The 25,808-nt window shown below is 53.9% G+C and overlaps 1 protein-coding gene across 7 annotated transcripts in view; it reads right to left on the reverse strand.

Moving 5' to 3' along the window:
* LOC105471065 (inositol polyphosphate-5-phosphatase A) overlaps positions 1-25,808 on the reverse strand; it is a 248,908-nt gene that overhangs the window by 116,306 nt on the left and 106,794 nt on the right. For all 7 annotated transcript variants that reach the window (XM_011723416.3, XM_011723425.2, XM_011723445.2 and 4 more), the window contains exons 3-4: positions 18,562-18,662; positions 14,127-14,214 (exon numbers count right to left, since the gene is read on the reverse strand). In XM_011723416.3, the coding sequence (XP_011721718.1) occupies positions 14,127-14,214; positions 18,562-18,662 (189 nt within the window). The remainder of the gene's footprint in view (positions 1-14,126; positions 14,215-18,561; positions 18,663-25,808) is intronic.

Here is a 25,808-nt window from a genome sequence, read left to right on the forward strand (position 1 = left end):
TTGGCCTCAAGGGACCTGCCCTGCACAGGCGGGGTGCCACCAGGCCACAACTTCAGGAAAGTTCTGGGCAGGCAGGGGCAGCCCCTGACTGCTCAACTCCTCAGCTGCAAAGGGAAAACCCAAGCCACCCCTGATGAGCCTGCTGAGGGGGGAGGACCCTTGACCAGCACTGGCTGGAAGACAGGGCCACAGCCCGAAGGGACAGGCCGCGTGCAAATTCCTTCTGACGAGGTGTCTGCATCCCATTCATGCAAACAGACTCTGTTTAAGGTTGCAAACTGAGACAGCATGACCTGAATGGGGGCAAATCTAACGGACATAAACTCAAAAAAGAGGATGACTAAGTAGAAAAGCGATGATTCTATGCCAGACACCTGAAACCACGTGGGGAGTGAACATCGTGCAGAATGAACGCTGAGCTGCAGCCATCAGGAGGCCAGGGTGGAGAGGACGCCGACGGTCTCCCTGGAGAGGGTGGAGAGGACGCCGACCATCTCACTGGAGGGCACCGCCCTGCACTGGGCCCGCCAACTGCACAGGTGGGTACCGGAGGTTCACGGAAAGTCAGTCAGAGCCTGCTCAACAAAACTGGCCCCTGGCCACTAACTGACGGGCTCCTGCGTTGGGGACTCCAATACTTAAGACAGCAGGATGCATCTCTACGCGCGCAGCTGCGATGCACCAAACGCTGCCCTGACAGGGATGTGTGGTCAGGACGGGAGCCACCTTTTCCCAGGAAAACATCGCACCTCTCACCCTCCTCGGGACGGAAGGATGGGTGGTTTTCAAAGAAGAGCACACAGCACTTCTAGCAGGTGCTAAGCCAAATGGCAAGCTGCACTCATGACAATCACCCCACTTCTGTGCTCAGCTCTGGGCTGCTGCTGACCCGGCAGATGTGGCTGTGAGAGGCTGCACTCAGAGGCCCAGGCACCCCCACACGCCAGTGTGCCACACTCCAACTCATCACACAAATGCACAGGGCAACAGGGGAGGTCTGTGTAGACGCCCATCTGCACGATGTTCCCTTTGGGACGTCAGGCAGTGAAGCCTCAAGAGCAGGTCAGGTGCCCTCCAGGCACACGGCAGGGTCCTGGGCAGGTTGTGACATAAAGGCTCACATTCACTCTGTGGATTAAGCCTAGAAATGTCCACACGGCTCACAGCACCTGAAGCCAAACCCGATGGGCTTTGGAGAAAATATCTGTTCATTCAGTCTCCTTTGGTCTCCTTCAAAATCATAAAACCCATCTCCAGGGAGGCCGTGCTTGGGTGAGCACAGCCGAGGGGCCCGCAAGAATTCGCACAGGAAAGAAATCCAGGCAGAGCAAGGAGCAGCTCACAGGGCTCCGGAAGTGAAATGTCACCTGAGGCCAAATGAACAGAACAACAAGCTAAACTGTGAATCAACCACAGCTATTTCTTTATGTTCACCGCTTCAGTGATTTTCTGTCAAAAAATGCTAACAAGCATGAAAGTCCTTAAGAGCTTTACAATTTTTCAGTTTGTTCGCCAATACCTTTCGTGCGGCGTGTTTGTTTCCCGGGCTGCGTGTGACATGGCACTCGATCACGCCTGTCGGCCGCCTGATGAATTGGCCGCCCACGAGGCACCTTGGCCCAGCCTTTGCCAAAGAGCCTGTTACGGATTTCCCACCCGGGGAGAGCGGGGGAGGGATGAGGTGAGTGCGGCCCTGCCCTGCTCACAGCTCAGAAGAGGAGCAAGATGACTTCATCCCCAGGGGCGAATCTGCTCACAGAGCACCAGGGATCTGTGACGTGGGCTCCCCAAAAGGCAAGGAAAGTATAACGACTCAAAGCCACGTAGACAGCTGCCATAGGCACAGACTCCACTGCAAACCAACCCCAGCCAGAAGCCAGAAGGTGGCACTTGCCAGCTCAGAGTGCAGAGAAAGTACAGGTGAACGTCGACCAAAATCACTCACTGAGTGGGAATAATGTTACATTCAAAATCAATAAAGCCTTACTGAACCTAAAGAATCTTTTTGGCCGGGCACGGTGGCTCACACCTGTAATCCCAGCACTTTGAGAGGCCAAGGCAGGAGGATCACTTGAGACCAGGAGTTGGAGACCTGCCTGGGCAACACGGTGACACCCAGTCTCTAAAAACAAATTTTTTTTTAGCCAAGCGTGGTGGTGCACACCTGTATCCTCAGCTACTTGGGAGGCTGAGGTCACAGGATCACTTGAGCCCAGGAGTTCAAGGCAGTAAGCCACGAATGTACTACTGCACTCCAGCCGGGGCAACAGAGTGACATCCTGTGTCAAAATAAAATAAGATTTAGTGAGAAGAAAGTCTTTTCAATTTTATATGACATACGCATATGTGTATGTAAAACGGAAAACTACTGACACTCTGCCGTTATTTCCCGCGACATGCCGAGTTTCCTTCTGTGTAAGACACACACAGGGATGTGCACAGTACGCTCACGGGGCCAGCTGCTGACGGAAGTACTTCCCTTTTCAATTAAATCATCCGCAGTTTGTCCACTCATAAGACATCCACCACAAGACTAGATTTTCCTTCTAGAGTGCTAAGATACATGTAAATGGCACTGACAGAACCACACCCACGTGAAGTGTAACTGGATGAATCCTGACACATCTACACCGCGAAACCATCACCGCAATCAGAAGACAAACATGCCCGTCGCTCCAGAAGGTCCCCTGGGTCCCTTCACCCCTTGACACAATTTACCCTTGGCTCTGGCTTGTGTTTGCTAAACCACAGCATGAAGGGGTGGGAGCAGAGAGAGGCCAGGCTGGAGAGCGGGAGGGTGGGCAGTGTGGAAGGGAGAGCTGCCTTCTGTCCAGCATCCTCATCTCAGCCAAGGTGCAGGGATCTACCGTTCTCCCAGCCGGGGTTTGACCTGGCTTCCCTTTAAGGCTCATGAGAATCCCTCCAGCCTCCACCCCAACCCCTTCCCCGGGAAACCACTATCTGTGTTCTGTCATTACAGACTCGTTTGCATTTTTAAGAATATAATATACATGAAATCATAAAGAATGTACTTTTTGGTCTGGATTCTTTTGCCCACCATAAGTACTGCGACAACTGACCCGCCGCGGTGTACACAGACAGGCCCCTCCTGTTCCCACTCACCTGCTGGGGCTATCTGGGCTGTTGACAGGTTTTGGCTATTCTGAATAAAGCTGCTATGAACATTCAGTCTTTGTGTGGAATGTGCTTTCATTTCTCTTAAGTAAATGCCAAGGAGGGAAATGGCTGGGTCATACGGTGTGTGTATTTTTAACGATTTTTTTTTTTAAAGACCTCCATGTTTTCCCACGTGGTTCTGCGATTTTACATTTCCACCACTAACACGAGGGCTCAGGGCTGCCACAGCCTCACCAGCACCTGATACGGTCAGTCTTCACAGGTCCAACTGACTGGTTTCCTCTTACAGTGGTTTCTGCTTTTGGAGTCATATTTAAAGAAAGAAGTCCTATGTGATCTTGTGGAAGTTGCATAGTTCTAGCTCTTAGGCTAGGTCTATGACCAGTTCAAGTTAAATTTTTATATGGTTTCAAGTAACAGTTGAAGTGAATTTTTTGCAAACGGCCCCCTAATTGCTACAGCACCATTTGTTGAAAAGATCATTCACTCACTGTGGAAGCCCACTGATACCTCTGACAAAGATCACTGGTGGGCCACTTTCTCGACTCTCCATAATGTTCTGTGATCTGTTTATCTGGTTTTATGCCAATACTACACTGATTTAATTATCGAGATTTATAAGGAGTCTTAATCAGGTAGTATAAGGACTCCGTCTTTATTCATGTTCAAAGTTCCTTCGGCCCATTCTAACTCCTTTATACTTACATAGACATTTTAGAACCAGCTTAATTTCTACCAAAAAAAGTCTGCACAGATTTTGATTCGTAATGTACTGAATCTTTACATTAATTTGGGGAGAAATGACATCTTAACAATATTGAGTCTTTTGATCCATGAACATAGTATATTTCTCCATTTATCTAGAACTTATTTAATTTCTCTGAGCAATATATCGTAGTTCTCAGCATACAGGTCTTACACATCTTGACCTAATTTATTCCTAAACATGTCATATTTTTGATGCTATTATAAATGGAAATGTTATTGACATTTCAATTTCCAACTGCATCATTTACAAGTTGACAGCTTACAAGCCACTAACTACATAGAGATTTTGAAGACGAAAGCTAAGTAGTTTATGTTAGTAACACCTTCTGACTATTCATGAAAGCACTTCATTTTGCCTATTTTTTCTTCCTGAAGGAGGTATTGTCCTCATTACTTTCAATGTAGGCAATTCAGTAAAGCTGATCTCAAGCATCAAACAATTTACACGTGGCATTGGATTGTGTCTTTGAAACCATATCACAAAGAGGTGGGAGCCTGCAGCTGGCTGTGGGTGGGGCACTGTGCAAGGGAGAGATGCAGGCTTCATTCCAGGACGGGCTGTGCTCCGTTCAGCATCCTCGTCTTGGCCAAGGTGCAAGGATCTGGTTTTCCTCCCTCCTGGGTTTCACCCTACTTATCTTTAGTGCTCAGTATGGGACACTGCCCTGGACGGTTTGGGCTTAAAGAGAAGGAATCAGAGTCAAAAAAATAAATGTGCACCAACATGGATCACCACTTCTGGTCCTCTCTGTGCATTTACTTCAGTACGAATTTAAAAGGTAGATCTCACAGGACTCTGCATTTGAAACAACATACTTGTCCCTTCTCCATCTTCCCCCGGCTCTGATTGCCTCACCTCTCTCCCTAAACTCTGTAATGGTCCCCACTGACCGCCTCATCACATTCAGATTTCTTTACCTGACACTCAAAGGACAGTCAAGATTCTAGGCTCTTCTCTCAAAACGAATGGCATCCAGACAGCCTTTGCTCAGACACCAGAGCCACTCCCACCTGTTGCTCACACAGGTGTCTCACTGCACCAGACCACAAACCAACACACCACCTTCTTGTTGGTGCCACCTCCTCGTTGGTGCCACCTCCTCCTGCAGGTCTTGTTTGATGTCACCACCAACAGAAGGAGTCTCTTCTAAGAAGTTTCCTTGAATTTTGTTTTTTAAACACACACAGACACATGAGTTCTGCAAGGCATACTATGAAAACAGTAGCTCCTGTCTACTTCAGTCTTCTAGTTTCCAGAGGCAATTATTTTCTTTTAATTGTTTTCTTTTGGTATTTATCTCCATACCTCTAAAGCTTATATTGCTACTTCTTGATTTTCCAGTTTTCAACATTGACTTTTTAATTTTTCCATGGTGGAAGAAGAGGATTTAACTACTTTCTACTATCTTTCCCCTTCACTCAATATCACACACACACTCCATCTCTCACCCCCACTCTCTCAATATGATATTTTCACTTAAATCAATAATCAGTATTTACATCATTATAACGTGCCGTGTGTCACGCACCGGTGGACGTGGGAACACGCCGTGTGTCACGTGTCGGCGGAGGACAGGAACGTGCCGTGTGTCATGTGTTAGTGGAGGGCAGGAACGAGCCGTGTGTCACGTGGCATCAGTGGAACGCAGGAATGTGTTGTGTCACGTGTCATGTGCCATGTCACAGGGAGTATGCCGCGTGTCACGTGTTGTACGTCACATGTCATGTGTCAGGAGCTGCAGGCTTCATGTCATCAGGTTTCTGGAGCCCAGCTGACAGTGCTGGATCCTGCCATGCACGCCTGGCTGTGTGATGAGGCTCTGGTCTTCTCCATGCTCCATCTCCCAGGGCAGGCAGCCACGAAGCTGTGCAGACCCGACTCGGGACAGTGCTGGGGAGGAGGCCCCGGTCAGTGCCAGGCAAGGTCACTGCCTGTCAAGTGGGTTGTCCTCCCGATCCGGCCCTCACTGTGGGCCTGCGTGTAGAGGTCTCCTCCGCAGGGGATGGTGGGTGTGCGCAGAATACCCGTGGATGTGCGGCGGCAGGATCAGGACAGGCTGAATGGACGGACTGCCCTCCTGTGGGAACTGCTCGCTGAGAAGGAACACTGCATGACCTGGGCATGGTCATCCTTCAAGCCTCAGCTTAGACAGCAGTGCCTCCAGACCCGAGTCCAGATGCACCCACATGGGCCTCACGGCCAGCACTGCCCACCACTCCCGCCTCACCCAGAGGTGGGGAACCCCTCTGCCCATGGTCCCATGGCCAGATGGACCAGGACCAGCCCCAGAGCTACGGGCTGACGGCAGCTCTCCACCTCTCCAGTTCTGGACCCTTCCAAGGCTGCTTTCGACACGGTGCCTTTCTCAGTGCTGCAGCTCCGGAAAGGACTTCCTGCTTCCTCAGCCCCAGGCCTCAATCCGAACCCCTGTGCATGTGAGTCTGCCCGGCACCTACAGGGGCACAGCCAGGTCTGCCCAGAGGTGTGGAGGACACTGGCGTGGGGAGTGGTGCCTGCAGAGCCGGGGACCCGCCTGGACATCTTCGTCTCCTGGGCTGCTCATCCCCAGGGCCCAGGTCGGCAGCCTCGGTGGCTGGCAGTTTCCATTGTGGACAGCAGCTGACTCCAGGTGATGGCAGGAGGAGTTTCCCAGGCAACCTGTTGAGTACCCACGAGGAAACGCAGATGCTGGCGGCGCCTGTCTTTTCGAGCTGCCCCAGGCCCCGTCCCTTCCACTCTCCTGCCGGGCGCGTGGAGACACGTGGAGCAGCCGGCAGCCTTGGTAGATCTGGCGGTCTTGGCGGTCTTGGTAGATCTGGCAGTCTCGGCGGCCTTGGTAGGTCTGGCGGTCTCGGCGGCCTTGGTAGGTCTGGCGGTCTCGGTGGTCTTGGTGACCACCGAGCTTTCAGAAGCTTTCCTTCTGAAAGCAAAGCTTCTCAAGAGACATACAACCCAGCCTCCCTGGAGCCCAGGGGGCCTAGAGCATCTGTGCCCAGAGACTGCCCAGCTGCGGGCAGCTTGCAGACGCCTGGGCACCCATGAGCACCCCCGGGGTCAACGGACTCAGCCCTGTGTGTAAACAGATCGACATGTGTCAAGGCTGCACCCCAAGGCACAGCCTGCTGCCAGGAAACACCCCCGTCTCCTTAGAACGCACGGAGTCAGCCATGAAATTAACCTCGTGGCAATTGTTTTCCCACCCATTTGATAGCCCAATGTCAGCTCATCTGTTAGAAGGAAATAAAAAAGTCAAGCCTAAATGTACAAAAAATTATGATGGAAGTCCTAAATAAAGCAAGCTTATTGAGTCAAAAATCAATCAATCAATAAGGGAGTGGATTAGGAGCACCTCATAAGCCCCAAAGAAATAATTTGCCCAAACACTGGGATTTAACAGTGGAGGACCGAATTCCAACACTTTTAGGAAGTAAATAATGAAAAATCAATTCAAAGAAAAAACAGATCAAGAACCCTGGACTCTGACACATTTATTGCTGAATACCATTTCTCGGCTGACCCGAAAACTTCGGAAGGTGTTTATTTACTTTCAACACCTTCCAGAGATCAATATTTTTAATTTGGATCCGAGTTATTATTTTTCACATCACAGCAGCGGGGAGCGGAGTAAAGTGGCTCATATTTTAGTGCTAAAAAGATCGATACGACAGTTTCACCTTCACTGCAGCCCCAGCCGCACATCATCGCGTCCCGCGGGGCTGCAGGTGCTGGGGCCGGGGAGCAGGTCATTACCTGCCCGCTGAGCAGACAGCCCGTGATTTAGCGGAGCACGAAGGGCCCGGTGCCCTCAGAAAACCAATCTCGCCCCCTCTCACTTCATCAGGCCTGTCTCACCCCCAGGCAGGTGAGGAGGCGGCGAGCTCCAGGGCAGGGCTGGAGCCCTAAGGCAGATGAGCTTCCTCATCATAAACGCGTTTGCCTTTCCTTCCCCTTCCCTGGATCAAAGAACATCCGTAAACTCCATCAATTTTCCATAAATTCCCCCTAAAGTCTTATTTAGGAGAACAAGAGAGGAAGGGGGAGCTCACGGAGGAGGAGGAGGGAAAGCAGAAGGGTCTCTCCCAGGAAGCAGCGGGCCTCCTGTTCCTGGGCCACCGCAGGGTACTGGGGCCCCCCGCCCCAAGAGCACCAGGGCCGCTGCCTGGGGGCCATGCCAAGAGCCTGCCTCTTACAGACTCCAGAGCTGGGGGTGGGGGCTGTGAGCTGCCGTGCACAGCACTTGCAAAGGGCATCTGTGCCACTCACCACAGACCCCAGTCACGGGGGAGGCAGGCCCTGCTCTGCAGGAGGCCTGGGCCCCGGGAAAAGCCTAGAAGCCACCAAGGCATGAGCAGAGTCCACCATGGTGATGCTTGCAGGTCACTTATGGTGCCAGCAGAGACCTGCCCTCCGAGGTGCAAAGGCAGCGCTAGGGGGTGGGAGGGGGTGAGCCCCTGGTTGGTGACCAGCGGCCAGGTGCTCCAACCTCAAGCCATTTCAAAGGCGTGGTTTCTCCAAACTTCTTCCGGGTGGGTGGATGAAGAGGGGAGCGGGGCTTTCCTTCTCGCACCCTGACCCCACTGTACCTTCCCTCTAGGAGCCAGGGCTTTCAGTCCGGTCGGGGCAGTCCTGGGCGTGGGCCCCAGCCGTGCTCATAGCTCCCGGCAGGAAAGCTTACTGCAGCAGCTGAGGCTTTGAGAGGCCACGGTCACTGCTGGGAGGTGAAGAACCTGCTGCAGGTGCCCACGCCAGGCCCTCCCGGCAACACCAGTCTGCGTGGGACCCATGCCCAGCCAGCTGCAAGGCTTCAATGGGACTAGAGCCCAGGACACAGGCTGGGACCTACACTCAGGCACCCACAGCCCCACGCAGCCTCTCCGGGAGGGGCGGGTGACACGCGAGCCAGTGCCTTGGATGGTAAATCACTAAGCGGAGCTGGGAGGACAGGATGGCCTTGGCTCCTACCAGGTCCCACGCAAGCCTCAAGTCACTAAAATAAATAAGACCCCCATTCATCCTCTGGGCTTCCCAGGTAGGCCAAATCAGCAGCAAAGCCCAGTGACCGGCCCCCCACCCCTCCCGCCGCAGGGCTCCCTCCTGTGGTGAAACCAGACACCGGTGAGGTTAAACGAAAATGAACTTGCGACCTATTCCTCACGGAACCCTCTTGGAAGCAGAGTTCAGGGAAGCCGCTGCCCTGCATTCTCTGGCCGATGTCGGCTCTCCAGGCACTGAGTGATGTGTTCTCGGGGCTCCCCGTGTGCTCAGCGGACCAAATACAGGATTTCCGTGCTGTTGGAGCTTTGGATCAATAGACACGTGGCAGCCCTGGAAAGCCTCGCCCAGGCACTTCTTGTGTCGAGGCCCGTGTGGGAGGGTGCGCCGCGGTGGCTAAGAAATTTCTCTGGGTACCAACGCTGTGCCGAGACCTCCGCGGGGGGCTTCCCCCAGGCCTTGTCTGCAGTGCTGTGGGCAGACACGTTCCCAGGGGTAGGGACACCAGGCCGAACCCAGAAGCAGGGGCTCTGACGAATGCGCTTCAGGGATGAGGCACGTGGACCGCCTGGCACTCAGGTGTCTTCCAGCCTGGCTCTCGCCACTTTTCCATACTCCATGTGGGCGCAGAGCCCAGGGATCAGCCTGGGCACCTCCTCAGGCCCTCTGCCCTGAGCCAGGTCCACCTCGCCTGGCGGGGTCGGTGCAGGCCATCCCAGCCTCAGCCTCCCAAAGTGCTGGGATTACCGGCATCGGCCACTGTGCCCGGCCTAATATCGTCATTTTTTAAGCATAAAAGTTGCCTTCTGATCATCGCTGGCAGGAAACTCTCAGGCGCTGCGTGGGCGCCATCTCCTGGTGGCAATGGGCACCGCAGGTCGCTCGAAGCCCCTCAGCCGCGTCCCCCACCCAACAGGCTCACGCGCCAGGCGCAGCTTCAGGTTCAACTGCCTTCTGGGAACCGGCCACTATTTTCTGATCCCTATTAATACCCATGACAGCATTTATGTACAAGATAAATTCATTTCAATTTCCTTTTTCAATTAATGGCCTATTATTTGAACCAGACTCAGCTAAAAATATTGCTCCAATACCATCAATCTTGTAAAAATTAAATTTTCCTCCCTCTGACAGCCAGAGGGCACCTGACTGGGGCAGGAGGGTGATTGGCTGGCTGGCCGCTGCTGTCCAGCTCTGCCCAGGACCCCGGGGAAGTCGGGACCTGCCACCCAGACACCCCAAGGGCCCCCAGCAAAGACCAGGCCACTGAGGCGGCCAGTGGTGGCCCCGGGGGCAGCGTTCCGGGACCCACCGGCCCAGTCTCAGTGACAAGACAGGGATGACAGGCCCACCTGGTGCCAGCTTGGCGTGAGCTCCCGACTGGGTGTCTGGGGCATCCCGGACCCTCCCCACTGCCAGGCAAGGCTGCCCTCTACCATCCACCTGGCCTAAAGCCTCACTCAGGGCCGTGGCTGTGGGAGAGACCAGGGCTGTGCCCAGAAAGGGAAGCTGGGGCTGGAGCCCACTGAGCTGAAGGGCGGCGGCACAGGCATGGGAGCTCCTGCCAGGCCCCAGTTCCCCAAGAGCAGGCCTGAGACCCACTCCCACTCCCAAGCCTTATCCTGTCCCATTTTCTAGAAACCCCCGTCGTGAGGGTAACCGGAGGAACAGCCTCGGGGCCTCACACCTGGCACGGCTGCCTCTGGGGGGCCTGTTTGGCTGCCCTGGCACCCTGCACCCTGGAGTCAGACATCTCAGAGACCCAACCGGGGAGCGTGTGCACGCCGGCCGCACCACTGTCGGTCACTCTGAGGCACCAAGTGCGCAGCGGCTTCTTGTGGGGGGGGCCCAGCCCAGCCCCTGTGCTTCCTCCCCCGAGAGGCACCTTTCCTTTCACAGGTGGGGCCGTGCTCCCCTCGCTGAAGGCTGCTGCAGGATCTGCAGTGGGTGCAGACTATTTTGGCATCTCACAGATTTTGAAGGTTCTAGCTTTTCACATAATTTAAAGTATTTTCTCATTTCTTTGGTGACATTCTGTTTGACTTGGGGTTAGTAATTAATAAGTTAATTTCCAAATATTTGAGACTTTTCCATAAATCTTTTTTATTTACTTCTAATTTAATTCTTTTTGGTGAGAGAACGTGTTTATATCATTTCTGTCTCATAGAGGCAGGGGCAAGTTCTTTCGAGAACCAGACTTGTGCCCTGGCGACTGTTCTGCTGGAACCACCCAGGGCTAGGGAGGACCCCTGGAAAGAAGGGAGAACAACCCCAGAGCTCATACGGGGCTGGCATGGCCTGTGCCCAGCAGCCAGGTGCAGATGCCCAGTTACGCACACCAGGCAGTCTCGGGTGGACCTGAGCCCTCAAGCACAGGCCACTCTGGACCCACCTGGAAAACCCTGAAAGGCAGGTGTGGACGGCAAGGCAGGTGTGGACAGCAGTCACGGCCCTCGGGGGCCTAAAGGTTTTGCTGAGGCTTTCGTCCTGCTGTGGAAAGATGTTTTTGGTGGAAACAGAACCACAGCATGACGCTGACCCTCCATCCAGCCCATGTGTGCCTCGTTCTCAGGTATCCCAGCCAGGCTCGGACAGACCGAGAGGCCTGCTCTGGCCAGGGCCCAGCACGCGGGTGCCTTCTGTCTGTGGCTGCGTCCACCGCTGCTCTGGCTGGAGAGCCTCAGACACCAAGGGCGCAGGTGCTGGGCATTGCTCCTCCGCCCACCTGCACGTCAGTCAGCAAGAGGGGACCGTGGGGTCCTCCTGCGGTGCAGAGCCTGTCTGTCTCCATCCGCCCTGTCGGTTTCGTGTCTAAGTGAGCTCTGATATTAGGGGCACACATTCACAACCGCTATGTCCTCTCGAAAAGCTGACCCCTTATCATCATGAAATGACCCCTCTCCGCCCTGACAACACCCTCGTTCTGAGGTCACTGTGATATGGAGACAGCCACTCCTACTTTCTTCTAACGACTGCTGCAAGGTACATCTTCTTCCGTCCCTTCACTTTTAAAATACCTGTGTCTTTTTAATTAAAGGAAGCTGGAAAGAGCTGAGCGACGGTCCACCTGAGGAAGAGGTGGCTGGTGACTGGCACAGATGAGGCTCCCACGGCAGGGCGGCACACAGAGGTAGGGAGCAGAGCCCTACTCTTCTGAGGATGACGGGTGGCAAAGGGCCTTCATGTAATTTGCTTTCAGCAATCTGACCTTGGCATGCATTGGTATGTTTATTTGGCTTGAAGCTTGTTGCAGTATTTGGATCTTTCTGTAAGTTTCATGGAATGGTGAAGAAATCTGAGCCATGACATCTGTAAGCATTGCCCTGTCTGCCTCCTCTTCCCACTCCTCCTGGGGATGCAGTCACACGTGTTAGGACACCTGGTATTTCACCGTGATTTCTATCCACTTTTCAGTCCTTCTCTGTTTCACTGTAATTTTTGTGGCTGTCTTCAAGTTCAGTCACCTTCTCTTTTCTTCTGCAATGTCTAATCTGCTGCTCACCCAGTGGTATTTTTCTTTTCCATCTGAATAAGCCCCCACTTGGGAAACACAGGATGCTGGGTCATGGCAGAGGAGAGTGAGAGGGTCAAGGAAGCTGCCGTTTTATGGAAAGGATGGCAGAGCTGAGAGGAAGAAGCTGGTCGGGAGGAGGGACCAAGGTGGGAGAGGAAGGAAGGCTGACAGGAGGAGCGACATCCTGAGCACAGGGATGAGGCCTTGGCTCCGGTGTGAGTGGGCCCTGCGGCCCCCACGTGCCCCACGGAACATGAGGAGAGGCCACTTGTGTGTGGGCAGCTGCTTGATAGCAGGAGGGGCGGAGACCGAACAGGGGATTCCTGGGATTGTACAGACTCGACTACGGCTGGGGACCACGCAGGGCAGCTGTGTGACCATCTCAGGGACAAGGACATTGATTAACTGGCAGTAGATGCCCAAACGAGTGAGATGGCCCTTGAACCCAAAGAGTAATGAGAGTCCCACCCGCAGGGCAGGGGAACACTGGAGAGCGAGACCCTCAGCACTGCTGCCTACAGGGGCGCCCGCCAGGGAGAGGGCAGGTTAACAAGGGTCTGTCACGCAACGGTGGGATGATGGCTGGTGGGCGCTGATGCTGGGACAGGCCAGAGATGGGGGAGAAGGATGCAGGGCCTCCCCAGAGATGGATCTAGGCCAGGGGGACCCAGGGCCTCCCCAGAGACAGGGGAGATGGATCCAGGCCAGGGGGACCCAGGGCCTCCCCAGAGACGGGGAAGATGGACTCAGGCCAGGGGGACCCAGGGCCTCCCCAGAGACGGGGGACATGGACCCAGGCCAGGGGACCCAGGGCCTCCCCAGAGACGGGGGACATGGACCCAGGCCAGAGGACCCAGGGCCTCCCCAGAGACAGGGGACATGGACCCAGGCCAGAGGGCCCAGGGCGTAAAGACGGGATTTAAGATGTGGGTCTTTGAACCAACAGCAAGTTATTCACGACCTGCAGAGCATCCCCTCCTCCGAGGGGCTTCCTGTCCCTTCCCAGACACCTGGTGCCTGTGTCTCTGTGGCTGCCACGTCCACCAGGACCACGCTCTCATGTGTCCACCTGACAGAGGACCGCAGAGGAGGGACCAGAGGAGGGACCGGTCTTTCGCAGCCCTGTGGAAGGCTCTGTCCCACCCCTCTGTGGTCATCCCGAGGAACAGCCTCTCTCTGAGGCAGGATGCCCCAGCATGGGAGCAGGGCTGGCGGTGGTGGCTCTCGGAGCAGATCCCGGCTGCCGTCCAACCTCTCACGTCCCACTCCCCCTGTGCTCACCCCGAGGAACAGCCTCTCTCCGAGGCAGGATGCCCCAGCATGGGAGCAGGGCTGGCGATGGTGGCTCTCGGAGCGGATCCCGGCTGCCGTCCAACCTCTCATCTACACGCCCGGAGCCTCGGACTCCCTCTTTTTCACACACACTGAGGCCCTGGGCCTCTCCCCAGCTGTCACTCCCCAACTCCTGCTTGGGCTTGGTCTGGAGCCCCAAGACCCTGTGCGTGCTGGGCCACCTTCCCTGTCAGGCCAGCCACGGGCTCAGACCACCGAGCAGACCACCATACAGGCTGTGGGAGCGCCAGGGAGGGCGGCGGGAGTGAGGCTTCAGGCGGGGAGCACCCCAACCCCCTCTCCATTTACATAGGCAAAAAGGCCGGCTTCCGCCAAGGCCAACCTGTTTGACCCCTGTGCCGGGCAGCGGAAGCGACTCACCGTGAAGTGCTCCTGGGATTTGTAGTTTTCGTCCAGGTAGACTCGAGCCCTGTTATATTCTTTCATCGCATCACTCGACAACAGTTCTCTGGAAGGAAGAAAGTAAGTTCCTGAGGAAAAGCCACACAGACGCCTTGTACCTCATGAGATGCCCACAAGGTGTAAAGAGGGGCCACAGCACATGGGCACATCACCGTGAGACCGTCCACCCATGACAGGCAGAGGGCAGAGAATGGAGCTCCCGCAGGCTCTGGTCTCCACGCTGCCTGTAAGATGCCGGGGTCTGAGGCCTCCCAGGGCTGGAGACATCGAGAACAAACCCAAGGTCTCATGCCAGGGAAGCACAACTCCAAGCTCTGGGGGGTCTCCTGATAGCTCACGCTTGGTCTTAAGAGAGAAATTGGACTCCCAATAGCCACCAGCACACACAGGTTGGGGCACATGCACCCCAGGGCCAAGGCGGTTCTGTCCCCCTCTGCTCCTCCCAGAAGTGGCAGTGAGGATGGTGGTTGAGTTGCCACGGCCTTGCAACCACACAGGAGGGAAAGGACCTCTGGACACGCCATTGTCCCTGACCGTTCATCCTACTGGTCACATTTTATCATCAGGAAAGCCTTAAGGAGACAAGCTCGCCACCATCTCCGCAAAGCATGGCTGCAGAGGAGGCCACCGCACACCCCTGGAGCCCATGAACGGGAGGACGAGGCCCCACCTGTCCGGCCCCTCCACGGAGACAGTACATCATCCCCCACCCACGCTTGCTTATTCAAGACAGTGGGGAGACAGGAGACCAGCACCCCGTGATCCAGCCAGTCCACGTGTCAGGAAGAAGGGGGCTCCACGTTGAAGAAAATAAAACCGCACCAGTAGAGAAGGGCAAGGCAAAGAACAGCTTGACAGACTCCCACTGATCCCCAGGCGGCTTAACTGTTGGCAAACACAACCGTCAACATGCTTTAAAGGAAGAAAACAGGGCTCAAACACTAAACAATGTAACATTCGCAATGTCTGGCATTGTATGGAAAATAACTTGATATGAGAAGCAGCAACACCATGTGAATGTGTCCCGTCATCCTATGAAGAAGCAGTCAACAGAAACAGACCCGGAAGAGGCAAAAATGGAGTGAGCTGATAGGAAGAAGCAGTCAACAGAAACAGACCCAGAGAAGACAAAAATGATGAAATGAGCTGAAAGCAGCTGGGAACAGCCATTACAACTGTGACCAGGGAGCAAAAGGAACGCATAGACACAGGGAAAAGCAAGGACAGGGAAAGCACACGTGAGGCTTCTGGAAAGAGCTGACAAACACAACATCAGAAATGAAAGAACTGACTGCATGGACGGAACAGAAGATCAAAACCTGCAACAGAAAAGAGCCCGGCAACTTAAAACTACAGCAACAGAAGCGATCCAAACTGAAACACAGGGAAAATGAGCTGGAAACAATCAGGAGCGCTCTGGGGCCCTGTGGGGCAGAACCAGGCAATCTAACACAGGTAGCTGGAGCCTGAGAACGAAAGAGAAGGGAAGGAAAAGAAAAACAGCATTTAAAGAAATAATGGACAAACTTTCCCCAAATTTGATTAAAACGATAAACCCACAGACTGCAAAAGCTCAAACAGCCCCAAGCAAGATGAACATAAAGCACATCAAAGTAAAGTACAAGATAATCAGGTTGCTGCAAACCAGCTATAAAGACAAAACCTAGCAGTGGAGGAAAGGGCACATTATATACAAGAAAATTAAGAGAGAACAATGACGAGATTCTCACCAGCAACAATGCAATACAGAAGACAATGGGGCGATATCATTAAAGTAGTGAGAGGAAAAAAAAATTGACAAGCTAGAATTCTATTTACAACAAAACAGCTTTCAAAAATGAGGACAAAGACCTTTTTCAGATAAACAAAAGCTGAGAAAATTCATGAGCAGCTGACTTGTGCTAAAATAAATGTTAAAGAACGTTCTTCAGGCAGAGGGAGAAGGATGCCAGATAAAAACCAGAATCCACACAAAAGGGCGGAGGGCACTGAAATCAGCCAGGGAACTGGTCCAAATCAATGGCGTTTCTCTCACGTCTTAACCTTTTAAAAAGAAAATTGTTTAGAGCAAAAATCACAATGCTGTACATCAGGCATAAAGTGCGGAGGAAGGAAACACACACGGCACGGCGGGGCACGAGGCCGTGGGGCCACACTCTGCAGTGAGGCCGTCACACCGAACACGGCGACATCATTCCCGTCCGGCTCATGGCATCCCCGCCTGCTGCGAGGGCAGCGTCCTCCATGCTCAGGGTCCCTCCTCACTTTCTCTCCTCGGGAAGGTGCCCCGCTTCCCAACAGCGGCTGCCTTCCTTTTCCTGCCGACTCACTGAGTTCTTCATATATGGAGACGCTGGTTTTTGTCAGGAAGGTGCACCGCGGATCTATTTTCCCAAAATGGCTTAATTCTGACCTCATTTTGGTGCCTTTTCATAAGCAAATGCTTAGTTCAAACACGGCCACATTTTTCAACCTTCTACTCTGTAGGCTGCACTTCCTGTACATTTTAAAAGAAATGTCTCATCCCAAAACTGTGAAGATTTTCTCCTATATTTTAGACTGAAATATTTAATGTTGCCTTTTACATTTATGTAATTAATACAACTGAAATTCGTCTTACATAGGGTGAGTGAGAAGAGGCTGCTTATGACATAAAGCAGGGATCCAATTTCATTTTTCCCAACACAGGACACCAATGATCCCGTGCCCCTGCCCATGTCCCCACCTGTCCTCCTCCAGGTGCAGCCGTGAGGGACTGGGCGGGGCCTCGACTCCACTCTCTGCTCTCTGGGCTGCGCACCTGCCTTGACCTGCTCTCCTTTCCGGGCCTGTGCCATGCCACCTGCCCCACCGCTTCTTCAGAATGATCCCTGGGGTCAAGCTGGGTGAGAATCCACTTTGTTTTCTTTCAGGATTCTTTTAGCTATTCTTGACCCTTTGCTCTTATATGGCAATTTTAGTATTAGTCTGTTGAGTGTTAGGAAAAATGCCACTAAGATTTTGATTAAAACTGCCTTAAACTGGCCAGGCATGGTGGCTCACACCTGTAATCCCAGTACTTTGGGAGGCTGAGGCAGGCAGATCACAAGGTCAGGAGATTGAGGCCATCCTGGCTAACATGGTGAAACTCCATCTCTATCAAAAACAAAAAAACAAAAAAACAAAAAAATTAGCCGTGTGTGGTGGCGGGCAGCTGTAGTCCCAGCTAAGGCAGGAGAATGGTGTGAACCCGTGAGGCAGAGCTTGTAGTGAGCCGAGATCACGCCACTGCACTCCAGCCTGGGTGACAGAACGAGACTCCGTATTTAAAAAAAAAAAAAAAAAAAAAAGAAAACTGCCTTAAATTATAGATTATTTTGGGAAGTTGTGGCAGTTTTTTTTTTAGCAGCTGAAACCATCACTTTGTTCTGCTCAAGGACCCTGTGCTGGGAGTTCAAGACAGAGGGCTTATGTCACTGCACGACAGCCGGCACCTGGACAGCGAGGACGCAGCGGCTGGGATTGCCTGAAGCCTCGCTCACACTCACACTGGCACCAGGCCGGGAGGGCTCAACAGCTCTGCCCACAGATCCCAACTCCACGTGGCTATGTCGACCCACAGAGTGTGGCAGCAGTGAAGCTTTGCGATGTTGGGGCTGGTCCCAGAAGCTCTCACGCTGCGAAGAAGCCAGGGCTTGCCCAGGGTCTGGAGGTGGAGACGAGCCCCCCAACACGGGAATGTGCCAGGGCCACACTGTAGGGGACACGGAGGACGGGCTGCATGGCTGCGCCCTCAGGAAAATACAGCAGCCACTATTAGCAACAGCCAAGAGGAGGCCCCATGTCTGAACACGAGCCTGCCTGCCCCTACCTACTCCTGTCCGCTCCTGGATGCCCCAGGTCCGGGCGCCCCCTCCTCCCTGACAGGACCCAGTTGGGCCGGCCCTGTCGGAAGTTTCAGGGCGTGCACTTTGGGACCACATGCGGGGCACCTTCCTCCTAAACGATGGAGATTTCGCCTCCAAGAAAGATGGACGCTCCCAGCCGACCTCCCTGAGACAGACTCCGCAGTGGGATGTGAATCCCGGCCACCGCAGGCCCAGCCACAGACACACACACACGGGGACGGCTCTGCTCGGTACTTGGGGCTCACGTGCCCTGGCCCGAGAGCACAGACCCTCGCCGTGTGGAGGCAGCGGGCTGTCACTCCGTGGCCTTCCGTCGCCGCCCCAAGGAGGCTCACAGTCACATGTCTGGGCCACTCCTCTCTTTGGAAAACTGAGACTCAGCCAAGATGACCCCCAGGTGAGTCCTGAATGGTGAGGCTGGGGATCATAGTACCATCAAAAGACCCCGCCGGCAGCCCCCACCCCCGGAGAAGTGGACACACACCAGCACCTGTCCCGAGACTTACTTGACGAACTTGTCCACGTGGGACATGGAGGCCTCGTAGTTCTTCCCTCCAAACTCCTGACAGTGCAAGGCCATGAAGTGCGGCTTGTGTGTGTGCACGACCTGGAGGGAGAGAATCACACCGTCAGGGTGGTCGGAGCTGCCCACAGAGCCACACGCCACACAGGGCACCGCCTCCTCCACCGCTCCCACGGCCTGGGAGCCACCAGGGTCTGGCAGAGACGGGGCCCCATGTCTGCGACCATGGGTTCTTCTGGACAGATTCTAGGAGTCACCTCGCCTTTGTGCTTCTAGTTATTTACATTTCCAGTTCTTTTCAATTTCCCATCACTATAAATTCCATACAGAGGAATCCAGTTTTCTCAGAGCCCTCTTCAATCATCTGAAGGCCTTTTTTCCAGTTAAAACAAGTTACACGTTTACCGCAGAGCATCTGGGAGCCTCAAGATCAACTGGTCACAATCTCACCAGGAAGTCTGCCATTAGCAACACCCAGGCACAACCCCAGCAAGGGCGCACACGTGTGCATGTGTGTGCGGGAGCACGTACCAGCACGTGTGTGCCTGGGCATGTGTGCGTACACGTGTGCCTGTGTATGCGTGTGTGTTCATGTGTATAGGAGGCAGGCACTCCGCCGCCTGTTCACAGCCTGGGAGGATGCCGACACACAGCAGCAACTCGCGCAAGGTCACTTCCACTAAGTGGCAGAGCCGGGAACTGAGCCTGGCGTCACGGCCACCGGTCCCCTGCCCCGCCCGCACCACCAAGGCTCCCAGATCCCCGACATGTCTCTGAGGTCCCCAGCAAGGATTCTGACTCCCGTAATCACCGCTGCGGCGTGCTGAATTTGTCCCAAACTTTCACAGCTAAAGAGCACGGCCGCAAACATCCTTAATATCCTTGTCAGTGCGGCCTCCTGTGTGACCTGACGGCTTCCAAGAGGCTCCGAGAGGACACGCGGGCAGAGAATTCGGAGAGCGGCCTCAGTACCGACATGGCCCCCCCTCCTTGCAGGTCCCCGTCTACTTCCCACTGCCAGTCCAGCCACTGCTCCGCACCGCACACCTCGCCACTCACGGAAGTCCTGACAGCCGCAGGCCAGGACATGAACCGCCTCACCCGGCAGGAAACCCTGGGCGGGACACACGCGACGCAGCCGGGGAGCCACACGTCACTTGAGCAGGATGAGGCATGAGGCGCTGATGGACCCCGCTCTCCTGGAACACAGGACGCACAGCGCTTCCAAGAAGCAGGCCCCCCACAGGGTTCTCTGTCCGGTGCTGCGGTGGTGGTGCCCTGACAGCCACCGAGGGCCCAGCAGGACGGACTTCCTTGGAGGAGGGGAAAGGTGGGGAGAGAAGGGGCCGGTGCTGCCTGTGCTGGGCTTGGGAGCCTGGAGGTGCCACGACAACACAACACTCACTGTGAGCTGGGCGGAGCCGCGGGCACGGCCCACTCCCAAGAGCATGGAGCCACAGGCACGGCCCACTCCCAAGAGCCACGGGCACGGGCCGCCTCCCAAGAGCCCAGTGGCCATGGTCCAGGCACAGCTGAGCAGGTGGACAGCCAGCAAGGGAAGACGGGCCCAGGCTGGGGAGACAGAAACGGCTCTGACCAGGCCCCATGGACAGGCCCTGTCTGTGCTGCAGGTGGCAGCGGCAGCAGGAGACAAGGGCGGCCATGCCTGAGTACGCAGCAGCCTCTGCATGGACGCATCGAGCGGGATCCTCCCTCATGGACATGGGCATGGGCTACCCGGGCACTCAGGAGGCCAGACAGCCCACTGCCTTCAGGCCCAGGCAGTGCAATTCTCCCTAACGGCTGGCTGAACGTGGTTCCCCAGGGGCCAGCTGTCCCTTTAGGCTGTGCTCACAACAACAGAAGTTCTGAAAACAGACAACCCTTGGTGCCAGTGGCCTGAGTGATTCTGGTGGTCTGACTGTTTCCAGGCTTTCTTGATGCACAACTCTGGTTTTGTTGTGGTGTCCGGGCGGGGGAAGTGGGTGGGCTTGAGATCCGCCACGCCTCCCCGGCAAAGAAGAGGCCTCACTGTGCCCACACGCCCTAGGACACCATGGGGCGATCAGCTGTGGGGTCACCAAGCTCCGGAGCCTCCACGACCCCCGCGAGCGGGAGGCGACATCAGCTCTTTCCTCACAGGGCGCCGGGACCCAAGGTGATGGATACCGTGGGCACAGTGGCGCAGGGCTGGGCACAGGAACCGACGCTGGCTTTTACTTCTACGCCAGAGCTCCTGGCCTTGGTCACAGCACCTCAAACACACCGGCAGGATTAGTAACTTACAGCATCCTCAGACCTGGGCCAGGCTGATGCTTTCATGCCCTTTGACTTCCTCTCATCCCCCATCCCTTCACCATTCCTGCTAGGTCTCAGAATCCAAACACTAAGCTGCCCGTCCTAAGACAACATATTTATTACACTTATATTTTATTTAATTTTAATTTTATTTCATTTAATTTCATCTGAGACAGCGTCTCACTCTGTTGCCCAGGCTGGAGTACAGTGGTGTGATCACAGCTCACGGCAGCCTCCAACTCCCAGGCTCGAGCAATCTCCCACCTCAGCCTCCCAAAGTGCTGGGACTACAGGTGAGTCACTGCATCTGGCCTCAAAATCCTTCAGGCCCATGACATTTCTCACTGGACTGCCTCGACTCCCGTACCACCCAGAGAAAGAGAGTGGCAGCAGTACAATATTCAGTGATAACTTGGACGTGTTTAGGTTTATTTTGTGCCTTTCTTATTCTTTTTTTTTTTTTTTTTTTTTTTGAGACGGAGTCTCACGCTGTTGCCCAGGCTGGAGTGCAGTGGCGCGATCTCGGCTCACTGCAAGCTCCGCCTCCCGGGTTCCCGCCATTCTCCTGCCTCAGCCTCCTGAGTAGCTGGGACTACAGGCGCCCGCCACCGCGCCCGGCTAATTTTTTGTATTTTTAGTAGAGACGGGGTTTCACTGTGGTCTCGATCTCCTGACCTTGTGATCCGCCCGCCTCGGCCTCCCAAAGTGCTGGGATTACAGGCTTGAGCCACCGCGCCCGGCCGCCTTTCTTATTCTTAATAGTTGAATTCCTTCTATATACTAGCAGAGCTAACTTATTAAGCCATATCTCTATGGGGGGGGACCCTATATTCAATATATCTTAATGGTAAACCCAATGATCTTGCTAATTAATACTGTTTGAAACTAAATTTTAACAAGTCACTAAGTTTAAATAAACAACTGAAGAAAATGACTCCTCTCTCCATGACATTCATTTAAAGTCAACATCTCCCACAGGGCGACCCGCCAAGGCCTGCTTTGTACGGGACTGAACGTGAGCCACATCAACGACACACACTCTCAGTCTCCCCGGGCGGCAAGATTCCAGGCACGGGACAGAAAAGCAGGATGACGAAGAGTTATGACATGTAAAATTACCACTGAGCTTCATCGGCAGGTCTTTATCCCCACGTGCGGCCGCCCCTCCACACGGAAAGTTGGGTCAGAAGTCGTACATATATATTTTCATGCAGTTCTTGACAAAGGGTCCCGCTAATTTAAACCAGAACAGCTTGGTTTCTCTCTAAAGCAAGTGTACGTTACACGGATGTGCTCCTAAGCAAAGCCCCAGCCAACAAAGGCCAGGTCTCTGCAAACAGAGGGGACCCCTGCTCCCAGCATGATGGGGGAAGAAAGGGGGCTGCGACGCACACAGCTCTGCAGGCAAATGCCACTACAAGAAAAGATGTGTCCTCAAATTCCAATGACCTCACGGATAACTAGATTTTACAGCATTTCCTGGGCTGTCACTGGCAGGAGTGAGGCGGTGGAGAAACTGCAGCTATGCTGGCGTAGCTGCCACATCAGGGCCCCGGAACACCAGATGCACAGTGAGACACAGCCCTGATGCGAGAGGACGGCCGGTGAGCCACGTGGAGAAGAACCAAGGGCACCAGGGTTTCTCAGACGGCGTCCCCAGCCCGCCGGACACCGCACGGAGCAAGCGCTGCACGCGGGGGCTCTGCTGCTGCCCCTCTGCTGGAAACGCCTCCACCCACTCCCCACGCCCCGGACCTCCCTCGCAGGCGGGGTCCAGGCTGGCCCCCTGACCGCAGGCGGGCTCCAGGCTGCCCCCCGGACCGCAGGCGGGCTCCAGGCTGCCCCCCGGACCGCAGGCGGGCTCCAGGCTGCCCCCCGGACCGCAGGTGGGCTCCAGGTTGTCCCCGGACCGCAGGCGGGCTCCAGGCTGTCCCCAGAAGGCCACCCCTTCCCGCTGGACTCCCCGATGGCTTAGTGAACCTCCTTTTCCTCTGTGGTCACAGGCTGCTCTCCACATCCCCTCCCACTGGACTGTGAGCCCTGAACCCTGACACACCAGCGCTGGTCCATGTTGGGGAGCCCTGCTTGTGTGCCCAACACCCTGACTGTGCACGGGGGTGATGACACCCAGTAAGAGCATGCTTCAGAAACACAAAATGATGCATCAGGAGAAGCCCAGGGTCTCCACACATCTACAACAGGTTACACGGACGGCACATCCCAAACAGACGAAAGGCCACACTTCTTTGAAAACCAAGTTATCAAAATGATAAGATCTTTTCCATGAAAACTTTCGGAAGAAAACAATGAACGACTATAGAAAAGAGCAGGGCACTGAATGGCGGAAATAATGCTGTTGTTCCTCCACACCCACAAATCAAACCACCTCCACGCGCAGTTTACAACACGGGGCCGTGCAAAGCTGTCCTGGAACAGACTGCGGGTGAGTTAACACCCAGTCCCAGGGGCTTCTGCTGAAAGACTGGGCTCAGAAAACCGCCCTCTGGCACGGGGTCATCTCACTCCACAAAGGCACAGGTGAACTGTCTGTGGAATTCATGAAGGAGAAGGAAGGCATCCTGGTTAGATCTATCCGGATAGCTGAACTAGTTACCTGTATGGAGAACTGTAACTTCACATATTATAAACTCCGTCTAGGACACAGAATTATGGTCTAGAATGGATCAGAACAACAGAACAGTTTATATCCATGAGTCCGTAATGAGCCTGAGAGCCTCCAGGCATGGGTCATCTTGAAATCAGGGTGTTATTTTGAATCAGGACATTGTTTGGAAAACTGGCAAATAAGGGGAACGAAGCAAGGCATTATCCTGCCTTTCTTGGACAATCGGTGTCTCTGGAAAAACACAGGGGACACAGTCCCTCTTTATAGAAACACTCCTAGCAAAAAATGAAAAAGAAATGGTAGAATTAGAATACAGCCATTTTAAAATCCTTAACGATGCAGTAAATTGAGGCAGTGACGACCACCGGCTGCTAATACCACCAAGAGACACAGACAGAGGGGTGAGCAGAGCACACGCCTCCCGATGGAAGCTGCAACGCCACGGCAAAGCATCCCGGCAGAAAAACTGAACCCATGTCGGATCTAGACAGAGGCTGATTCCAGGAAATGGGAGATAGCACGCTGAGCACGGCCACAGGACGCCTCCAGCCACAGGACCACGGACACGGCGTGGGGGACACTGGACGCCTTCCACAGATAAGCGCAGGCAAAGAGAGGCAAAGAGCAGGAAACCACCGAGAGAAAGGAAGGTGTACACAGACATGCATCAACTAAAAGGCACTGCAAGGGCATCTCAGCAGGGGCTCCGGTTTTGCCATGGGAGTGTGAGGCCCTCAGAGGCCATTGTTCCCGCTGAGGACAACCATACACTAAAAACAAAACAAGCACCCGAGGACGCTGAGAGGTAAAGCGAGGCAGACAGGCAGCACTGGGAGTCAGAGCCTGGAGAAGCGACGCACAGGGAGCGTCTCTCATTCTTCCCTCTTCGGACTTTGCCCAAGCCTGGGCCACACATACGGGAGCAGCAGAATGTGGACCCCACAAATCCAGAGGAAACCCCGCCCTCTCTCTGGCTAGAAGAGCAACAAAAAGAAGCCCAGGCTAGCCGGACGGTGTGGGGACAACCCTGGAGGGAAGAGCTAGGAAAAGGCAACCCTAAGTCTGTGTATGAACCTGCTCGAGTCTCCAGTAACCCCAAACACATGCGTGTGCGGCAACCTACGCAGGCAAGCAGAGGCTCTGAGTGGTGAGGTGGGCTCTGACCAGCACCCAGCGTGAGACTGAACTTATGGTCTGTACCTCATCAGGGTGAATGCATGCTGAGAAGAACTGTAAGAAAAGCCAGTGTCTACACAACGCAGCATCCACAATGACTAGGACACAACCCTGAGTTATCGGAATCTGAAAACGTGGCCCGCGTTTCATAGAAAGAAAAACAAACAGATGCCACCACCAAGACGACACCAATGCCGGAAACAGCAGAGGAAGGCTTCCAAGCAACAACTACAACGTGCTCCATGAGGTCAAAGTAAATACTCTTGAAATAAATGAAAAGAAAGGAAATTTCAACAGAAACTATAAAGTAGAAACAAACGGAAATTTCAAAAACTAAAAACATTTATGCAATATCTGAAACAAACGACCAGAAGAACTCAATGGTAAAATGAAGACAACAGAGGACAGCCAGCAAACCTGAAGATGAGTCAAGAGAAATTACTGAAATCAAAGAGCAGAAAGCACAAAGGTTCAGCAAAAGCCAGCAGAGCCTCTGGTGGGAAAACGGCATCACATCTACTCTACGCGCAGCCACAGCGACAGAAGGAGAGGGGAAACAGAGGAGCGTGAGAAAAACTCTGAGAATAAACAACGGCCAAAATTCCCCTAAATTTGCTGACAGACGTACATTTACAGATTCTAGAACCTCAGTGAGTGTCTAACAAGATAAATTCAAACAACAAATCACAAGATAAATTCAAAGAAATTCCTATCTAGGCACATCTGTGCCACATTTTATCAAAATCAAATTGAGGAAAACAAAAATATATTAATAGAAAAAGCTTCTGAAACCAACTGGAGAGAAGTCACAGAACACACATGCAGGAAGGAGTCAACAATTCAAATTACCGTGGATTTCTTATCAGGAAACCTGGAGGCCAAAAGACAGGGGAACAAGGCCTTTAAAGTCCTGAAGGAAAAAACAACAAGTCAACCCAGAAGTCAGTATCTATTGAAAATATCCTTCAGGAACGAAGGCAAAGGGAAACATTTTCACACAAAAGAAAACTAAGTGAATGTTCCACTAGTAGGTCTGCTGGAAACTGACGGCCAGGCAGGGCTGGAGGGGAATGATCTGGGGGCAGCCTGGATCTCCAAGAACAAAGGAAAGGCAGAAAAAATGGGAAGTA

The sequence above is a fragment of the Macaca nemestrina genome, chromosome 9 (genome assembly GCF_043159975.1).
Source record: "Macaca nemestrina isolate mMacNem1 chromosome 9, mMacNem.hap1, whole genome shotgun sequence".
Taxonomy (NCBI): domain Eukaryota; kingdom Metazoa; phylum Chordata; class Mammalia; order Primates; family Cercopithecidae; genus Macaca; species Macaca nemestrina.